A 9,180-nucleotide genomic window follows, 5' to 3' on the forward strand; every position below is an offset into this window, starting at 1 on the left:
GGACGGCTTAGATAAAATATATAAATAAAGTGTGCCCCACATAGCCGCTGATAGGACCGACAGTCTCTCTCTCGGTACTGGTCACCAGACTCCTTATCTCGAATCATCCATCATAGCTGGTTACTAGACTCCTCATCTCGAATCCACTCTATATATTTGTCTCCTCACTATGGCTTAATTTCCTGCATTCACAAACACTATAATGGAGTTCCCTCCTATGAGCCTATGGGCATTTTGGTCATTTCTCCTTCTCTCTTCCATTCACCTTCCATGTTTCTTCGGATCTCCCTCTCACTTCTCCAACGAAACTGATCTCCTTGCTCTGCTCCACTTGAAACACCTGATAACCGACGATCCTCTCCGTTCCTTGAGCTCTTGGAATCATACTCTCCACTTCTGTAACTGGCAAGGAGTTACATGCGGTGGTCACCGCCATCCTCAAAGGGTCACCGCCTTGAACCTCACTGGCCATAACTTGGTGGGGCCCATATCTCCCTTCATAGGGAATCTCACCTTCCTCAGGATAATCGATCTCTCAGCCAACTACTTCCACGACACGGTTCCTGAAGAGATTGGCCGTTTGTTCCGCTTGCGGTATCTCAGTCTGGGCAATAACACATTCAGCGGAGAGATTCCAGCAAATCTGACCCACTGTTCTGACCTCCAATTCCTATATCTTTACGGAAATCAGCTGGCTGGGAGGATTCCGACTGAGCTTGGCTCTCTGACCAAGCTCACCAGATTGGACCTCGGTCGCAACAATCTTACAGGAAGCATCCCACCTTCACTTGGAAACCTTTCGTCTCTCACTTACCTTTATCTCTCAATAAACAGTCTGGAGGGCAGAATCCCGGGTGAGCTCAGCCGGCTGGTAAGCTTAGAGCTGCTTGCAATTTTTTCCAATACACTCTCAGGTAGGATTCCTCCCTCGCTGTACAATCTGTCCTCCATTAAGATTTTGGACGTGGGAAGCAACAGATTGCATGGAAATCTTCCACCTAATTTAGGCCTCACTCTTCCTAATCTCCGAATGCTTCTCGTAGGATCAAACCAATTCACAGGACCAATACCAGTTTCATTATCCAATGCTTCGGGACTTGTAATTATTAGCCTTTGTATCAATAGTTTTAGCGGATCTGTGCCTCTGAATTTTGGAAGCCTCAAGGGTCTCTCCCAGTTACGTTTGTGGGGCAATGAACTTGGAATTGGGAAAGCAAGTGACTTGAGTTTTCTCATTTCTTTAACCAATTGCAGTAGTTTACGAGTGCTGCAGCTAGGCATAAATAATCTCAGTGGTGCGTTGCCTGACGTCATGGCTAATCTTTCGACCCAACTGACATGGTTAACTTTGGAAAGTAACAGGATATTCGGCAGCATCCCATCTGGTATTCAGAATCTTATCGGCTTAACAGTACTGGTAATGAGGAATAACTTTCTGACAGGTACAATTCCCATGGGTGTTGGGAAGCTTAACAAGGTGGAGGTACTTCTCTTGGGTGGAAATGAATTATCTGGGCACATTCCGTTTTCCTTGGGTAACATCTCCCGATTGTACCAACTTACTTTAGATCGAAACAAGCTAACTGGGAGGGTGCCTTCAGGTCTTGGAAATTGTACATACATGCAGTTCATAGACCTCAATAATAATAATCTTAGTGGTAGCTTACCCAAACAACTTTTCAGCTTTCCCTCTTTAATTGAACTCCATCTCAAAAACAACTCTTTTACCGGTAATCTGCCATTGGAAGTCGGTTACTTGAAAACTCTCTCGGTATTGTATGTTTCAAATAACGATTTATCAGGCGAAATTCCAGTCTCGCTAGGCAATTGTTTAAGCCTTGAGTATCTCAGGTTGGATGGGAACTTCTTTCAAGGTCCAATTCCATCAACATTTACTACTCTAAGAGGCCTTCAATCCCTGGATCTTTCACGCAACAACTTGTCTGGAAAGATTCCACGGTACCTGGAGAACATTTCTGCTTTGCAGTATCTAAATCTATCTTTCAATAATTTTGAGGGTGAATTACCAAAACAAGGGGTCTTTAGAAATGCCAGTGAAGTTTCAGTACTCAGAAATAGTAAGCTTTGTGGTGGTATTCCACAATTGCAATTGCCTCCATGCTCTGGCCAATCTTCCAAGAAACAGGGGATGTCTCGTGCTTCAAAAGTAAAATTCTCCATAATTGGTGTTGTCCTGTCTCTTCTTTCATTATCTTGTTCATTACCATTCTTTATCGGGTCAGAAAATCGAGAAAGAAACCTTCTGCTTTGCCTTCTGCCGAGGATCCATTTGTCAATGTGTCTTATGCGGAACTCTTTAAAGCAACAGATGGGTTCTCTTCTGCTAATTTGGTCGGCACCGGAAGTTTTGGTGCTGTATATAAAGGGTTTCTAGATTGTGTTGGATCTATGGTGGCAATGAAGGTCTTCAACCTTCAACGACAAGGAGCTCTGAGGAGCTTTATGGCCGAATGCGAAGCTTTGAGAAACATTATGCATCGGAATCTTGTTAAGATCTTAACTTGTTGCTCAAGCATTGATTTTAAAGGCAATGATTTTAAAGCTCTAGTTTATGAGTACATGGAAAACGGAAGTCTAGAGAAGTGGTTGCACGGAGATGGTCATGATCAGCTGAAAAGGAACTTGAAGTTTACTCAAAGGCTCAACATAGCTATAGATGTGGCTTCTGCGTTGGATTATCTGCATAATCATTGTCAAACGTCACTCGTACATTGAGATTTAAAACCGAGCAATATTCTTCTTGATGATGACATGAATGCTCGTGTGGGTGATTTCGGGATAGCCAGGTTCTTATCCGAAGTTGTGCACACTAGTTCGATTGGAATGAAGGGATCTATTGGGTACATCCCTCCAGGTAACAATATTTTATCTATTTCCTTACACACACATGCACATACATACACTCTGTTGGCTTGTTGGAGACCCAATGTGCAATCAAAGTAGGGTGGGCTCAGGTGGGCCTCAACATGATGTGTACATAAAATCGACTTCAACCAATAGATATGTCTGACCATGTTAGGCCCAAGACTCAACAATCAGACTGGTCTATGATTTAGGTGGGCTGTACCAAAGAAAACATTTGGGGAGAGGTATGCTTGATTGTGACATGGCCCACTGTGAAATCCACTCTAACTATTAGATGTGTCCTCCTGAGTTAGGTCTAAGGTAAAAAAAAATTCAAATTAACCTGTGACTCAAGTAGGCTAAAGGTTGGAAGAGATTCCACCCTTGATTTTTACAAGGCCCATTATGATGATATGAAATCCCTTTTAATCATTAGATGGCAATTTAAAATTGGGCCTGTAGTCCAAAATATAGGCCCACCTGTGATTTAGGTGAGCAATGCAAAGGCAAAATAGTTTGGAGCGTGGATGTTGCACAGTATGCTGTTTCCAATCATGTAATACACTTGAATCATAGATGATGCTGATTTTTGGACCTTGGGCCTAAAATGAGGTGACCCACCTAATGGTCAAGTGGATTTCACATAAACATAATGATAAGGCCCACAGGAGCCACCAAATCCTTTACTCTAGTGGGACCATCACTCTCTCTGTAAACCACAAATATATTTCACCCATTAGATAACTTCCAAGCTTTCGTGTACTGCAACATCCAATCCGTGCAATAGGTTAGCCCATTGCGAGTATATCCTTGAGAAAAAATAAGCTACATCTACTAATTGAGCAGGTCTGTTTATTAATGGCGAGATATATATAGTTTTCTAGATATGATCCACCTAATGAATGGATGGAGCTGATTTTTGCACCAAGTGATCATCATGGATGTGCCCAACCTACTGGAATGGTTGGACATCGCATTCACTTAAGGGCCTGCTTGGCCGGACTGATCCCACGTTATTAGGAGGGATGGGATCGCGATATCCCAGGATATGCATGACGAGCTAAACAGACCCAGTGAACTTGTCCCGGGATATAGCAATCCCATCGATCTTAAACCAACTGACACCACCATCATTACCTTAAAATCCATACCATCCCTTGGTTGGACAGATTGGAAGGTAAAATCCCAGGATATGCATGACGAGCTAAACAGACCCAGTGAACTTGTCCCGGGATATAGCAATCCCATCGATCTTAAACCAACTGACACCACCATCATTACCTTAAAATCCATACCATCCCTCCTAAACCCGTGGGATTTGCATGGCCAAACAGGCCCTAAGTGATTGAAGTGATTCGTGGTGGAGCATAACTTGTCCTCGAACCAGATGGAATTTGAAACCTGCTCTGTCTCTACACACACTCTAAAAGGGGTAGAGACAGCTTGAAGACAACCGTGCACAAAAGCAAGGCTGATGTACTCATTAGGGTAGTCTGACTACTGCATACTTCAGGGGCATTTCACACTACTTCGGTCTCTTACAAACCATGTTAGCACTCTTTTGCCTGAGTAGAACTTTTTATTTTTATTAGTTAGGAAACTACTGTGAGGCTTCAATAAGCATAGATATCAATTAACATAGTGTGTGTGTGTGTATAACCAACGATGATGTTAGGCAAGCCACGTTTGTATTGTGAGTCAGACCATTGGCCCTGTTCCTTAATTTCGATGGTTCAGGTTGCCTGATGAGTGGACCATCCTAGTTTTTATCTAATGTTATCTTTACAGTGCATCTCCCACCCATTGCACAGCTTGAATTTTCTACATAAATGACACGGCCAGGGAAAAATGTTGCATGTAAACGCATGCTTACAACATCAAATTTCTCAATTTAAAGTTGTCCGGGTTAGTAGATGGATGGATTCTCTTTGTGGCACATGTACCACAATAGCACATGCAATTGTGGTACACTGTCATAAAATCCTAGCCATCCATGAGCTGGGGCCATTTCAAACATGTACTGAGATGAAATTATGCTTCCAGGTTGAACAGGAAGACCTGTGTACGTTCAACCCTTGTACCTTGAACATGAAACACTAGTGTTTTTATAAGCTTCCAAATTTCCCCATACTTGTGGCTGATTAAAGGAAATTCTTACGGTATTGTCTCATATTTTTATTAGTGGGTCCTACTTATTGAATGGCTTAGATTTTTATCTACCCCATGTATGATTGAGGCCTGTTCTTTAGGTGGGCTCTAGCAAATGTTTTGCCTTGGCCTGATCGTTCCTGTGATCAAGTAGGCCACTCTTGTACATTGAATATGGAACACTTATAAAACTTCTAATTGTCCTTTTTTGGGAGCATTTAATTCTCCTTTATTGGGGCAGCAAATATTCGTGGTGGGATTACCTGAATGGACGGGTGAGATGTAATACAAACACCATGGTGGGCCCCACACACTACCTAGTTGGATGTACAACTATATATGTGTACATAAATTTTCTGTCAAGGCCCGCTCTAACTAGAACTCATGGGAACCTTTAGAGAACATGTATGTGATGTGTGCACAAAATCCAATCCACAAACTCCTGGGACCCAAAAAACAGGTGGGCTAAGGTAAAGAGGGAGGGGATGCCCCACCCTGGATTTTTACTGGCCGGTGCCCACCTGAGTTGGAAAATAGCGTGTTTTTCTGCTTTTGCCCAACCCTTCATCTAAGCTAAATGAAGGTGTATAGCCTGGATTGCGTGGAATGAGGTTTGCTAAGCTACAGGGGCGTATGGGAACCTATTACACACCATATGCATGTGTAAAAGTGGTACATGAGCGCAATCTAATCCATGAATAGGGTGGGCACAGTCAAGTACTTGACAAGGACTGATTCAGACCTGACCTAAGCCTAGATCAAAACGAAGGTACAAGGACCTGATGGACACCTGAACCCAATTTTATCTTGATCTAGGTCAAAATATAACCTCAGGTATGAACGACTCGTGTCACGTGCGCCAAGAATCAAACTTGTTGGCATCAAAATCTCATTGATTTTAAAGATTTAGATATGCCAAGAACTAGTCACTTGCACCCCGCATGAAACACACCATAATAAGGAATAAAGAAATCTTTTTTGCTAATATCCTTAGTTAAGATTTGTGTTGAGATGAATAACACCATAATAAGGTATAAAGAATTCTTTTTTGATAATATCTTTAGTTAAGATATGCGTTGCATAAAAATCACAACAATAACTCATGTGTTCACTTGATGATAGAGGTGTTGAGTTCTTTCATTTGAGTAGTAGAGTCTGGTTCAATGTAGAACATTTTTGCAGGAATTTACAGGCACACTATTGATGTTAGAAATTTGGACACTTAGAATAACAAAAATGTTGATTACTTGTTCAAATAAATATTCGTGTTCCTCTCTCTCTCTCTCTCTCTCTCTCTCTCTCTCTCAAAATTCAACCTTTGATATTATTTATATCTAAATGGCCACTTACATTCCAATATGACTGACATGTATAAATTATAGAGTATGCGATGGGCAGTAAAGCATCTACACAAGGAGATGTTTACAGCTATGGAATCCTTCCACTGGAGATGATCACCGGAAAGTGGCCAACTGATGACATGTTTAAGGACAATCTAAGCCTTCATCATTTTGCTAAGTTGGCTTTGCCTAAACAAGTAATGGAGATTGTTGACCCACAACTGCTTGTAGAAGAAGCTGAAGTTACTCAGCACAATGAAAACCATGTCAATAGAAAAAATAGAATGCATGGCTGCTTGATTTCAATGGTCAAAATTGGTGTGTTGTGCTCTGTAGAATCTCCAAGAGAACGGATGTGGATGAGAGACGTTGTTGCAGAAATGCATGCAATCAAGGACTTGTATCTTGGGACCGGTATTCACCAAGACAAACAAGTTAGGTCGCAAATATTAGATGAAGGTTCATCTTACCTTAGTCATTATTAAGTTATTATTGATAGTTATGTTGAGAAAGATTTCAATTTTTATTTTTTATTTTTGGTTTGAATACTTTTCTAAAGAAACCTCTTGATATATTTAGCCTTGGCATAAGAGTGTGCTTGTATTGATAGTGATTATATGAGAAGATGTGCTTCTTTTTCTTTGTTTTATCGTGTGTTGGGGAAGGGAGATTGTATCATGAATTTAATAAGAAAAACACATCATCTTATTATTATAAGAATGCTATTGGGTTGCAAAGATGTTTAATAACTAATAGAGCTGGGCATGGGATGAGTCAACTCGGTAGACTTGACGCATCCGACTCGTTCAAATCCAACTCGACCCAAACTGAGTAGGTGAGTCAAACTGAGTCGAGTTTGGGTCACCTAGTAACTCGACTCAACTCGACCCGAAACGACTCAGTACTAACTCAGCTCGATCAGAAACCCAACTTGACCAGAGTTCGGGTTTATATATATATAACCTAAATCTAATCTAACTTACTTATATATATATATATATATATATATATATATATATATATATAACCTAAAGCATATACCCAAACCTATGTATAACCAAAAAAGAACTCCCTCCCTCTCTCCTTCCTCCTCTCCAGAGCCTGACAGCCACCCAACTCTTCAAATAAACTAATCAAGGTAAGTTTACATTGGGGAAGACTTATATTTTCTGATTTTCATCTATTATTGTGAAATAGATCATGCTAAGGTACTATAATTTGGGAGTTATATGAAATTGGGATCGAGTAGGATTGAATGATAAATTAGAATGGGTCGAGTGCTGGTATTTGGCCCAGGCTGGCTCGGATGCATCCGGGTTGGCTATGGTCGTCTGGGCTGGCTCTGGTGCAACCGGGCTAGATCGAGCTAAATCATTTCTAAATCCTAAACCCTCAACCTAAACCCTAAACCCAAACTCTAAACCCTAAACCCTACAAAATGGTCAAGTTGACCCGACTCAGTCATAACGGGTCAAACTCGATTCAGGTTACTTTGGGCTAGACCCAGACTCGGATCGGTTCAGGCATGCTGGACTCTGTACCGAGTCAGATCGAATTTGAGTCAGGTCTATTTCAATCTCGGGTCGGTTCAGATCGACCCTGACTGGGGCCAACTCGACTCGATGCCCAATTCTAATCACAAATATATTTTATGCAAAAGTTTTAAAATGATATTTCAATCTTGAGGAATTAGTTTAGCTACTGAATTACCAACTTCCAACTTGATATTAGTCTGATGAAGCATTCATCCAATAATTCCCATTATGTTTTTGGCAGAAAAAGAAAGAAAGAAAGAAAAGCAAAGGAAAAAAAAAAAAACTTGTATGATCCAATGAACATTCAACTGATGAAGTTCTTTTGCCTGATGAATGTGAATCATTGCTCAATTTTCAAATGTATGTTGATTCACCACTAACAAGATGATTAGAATTATCAAACCATGGTAGTCTTTGATGTAATGAATGGCACATATAGACTGTGCATACCAATAAGTGCAATTACAACTACCTCTCCATCTGGAATCATGGATTGATAGCCGCTTGAGAGGAATTCACTTCTTTTGTTGAAAGAAATATCAGCAGAGGTTTGCAGGGAGGATTAGTATGGAATGGTGTCAGAAAGCACAGGTTTACTGGGCCCACGCGCAAATAGATCCTTGTCCATTGCATGAAATCACACATTCCACATTAGTGTAGAGTATGTGCGACATCTGAGCCTTATGACAGCTGAGCCATAGTTCTTAGTTCTTGTGACTCAAAACAAGGCCGTTTCACTCAGGTGAGCGAAAATGTGCAAGAAAAATGAGTGGCCTAAACAATGTTAGAAGTTTTTTTTTTTTTCTAAAGAAGAGAATTGATTAAAATAAGAGAGGTCATACACTAGAAGTAATTTTAGAAGGTCAACAGACGGATTTATAAGCCAATAACGTCCAAACTTCATGCCTACACAATGGTGAGTTTGCATCTTAGACCCTTGCATTGTATTGGCATGCGTGCATGCATGTAGATGGCAAGGCTCCAAATGCATTTGGGCAGGGCATTTGCAAATCTTGGAAAGCAACCTGAGAAGAAATTCCCAGATTTTTAATCAGTTGATGAAATTATTTATGAGATTGGATCTTAAAAATCAAGCCGTTCCACATTCAAGCAGGCCACCCCGCACAAAAGCAATAGAGAATTGCTTGTTTTACAAAACACTTAACAGTGAGTGAAATGGATCTCAAAAGTTGTGACCACGCATATGATAAAATCTTGGATCTCATCCTAATAAATTCCGGATGTCCCAACCATCAGTAAATGGAATTTTGATAGAACATTTTAGTGATTTA

The 9,180-nt window shown here is 40.8% G+C and overlaps 2 protein-coding genes across 2 annotated transcripts; both read left to right on the forward strand.

The window, feature by feature from the left end:
* Positions 1-202: 202 nt before the first annotated feature.
* On the forward strand, positions 203-2,736 carry LOC131254193 (putative receptor-like protein kinase At3g47110). Its single transcript, XM_058255193.1, has 2 exons — positions 203-2,196; positions 2,244-2,736. Exons 1-2 carry the CDS (start codon positions 203-205, stop codon positions 2,734-2,736), a joined length of 2,487 nt encoding a protein of 828 aa, XP_058111176.1.
* LOC131253929 (receptor kinase-like protein Xa21) lies at positions 2,374-7,137 on the forward strand. The gene is made up of 2 exons (XM_058255032.1): positions 2,374-2,875; positions 6,396-7,137. Exons 1-2 carry the CDS (start codon positions 2,773-2,775, stop codon positions 6,836-6,838), a joined length of 546 nt encoding a protein of 181 aa, XP_058111015.1. The 5' UTR covers positions 2,374-2,772; the 3' UTR covers positions 6,839-7,137.
* The last annotated feature ends 2,043 nt before the right edge of the window (positions 7,138-9,180 follow it).

Source organism: Magnolia sinica, chromosome 8 (assembly GCF_029962835.1).
Source record: "Magnolia sinica isolate HGM2019 chromosome 8, MsV1, whole genome shotgun sequence".
In the NCBI taxonomy this organism is placed as follows: domain Eukaryota; kingdom Viridiplantae; phylum Streptophyta; class Magnoliopsida; order Magnoliales; family Magnoliaceae; genus Magnolia; species Magnolia sinica.

Coding starts and splice junctions, on each gene's coding strand:
- LOC131254193 (XM_058255193.1), top strand. CDS start 203: ATGGAGTTCCCTCCTATGAGCCTATGGGCATTTTGGTCATTTCTCCTT. Junction 2,197..2,243: donor TCCATAATTGGTGTTGTCCT/GTCTCTTCTTTC, acceptor TTATCGGGTCAG/AAAATCGAGAAAGAAACCTT.
- LOC131253929 (XM_058255032.1), top strand. CDS start 2,773: ATGAATGCTCGTGTGGGTGATTTCGGGATAGCCAGGTTCTTATCCGAA. Junction 2,876..6,395: donor TATTGGGTACATCCCTCCAG/GTAACAATATTT, acceptor TATAAATTATAG/AGTATGCGATGGGCAGTAAA.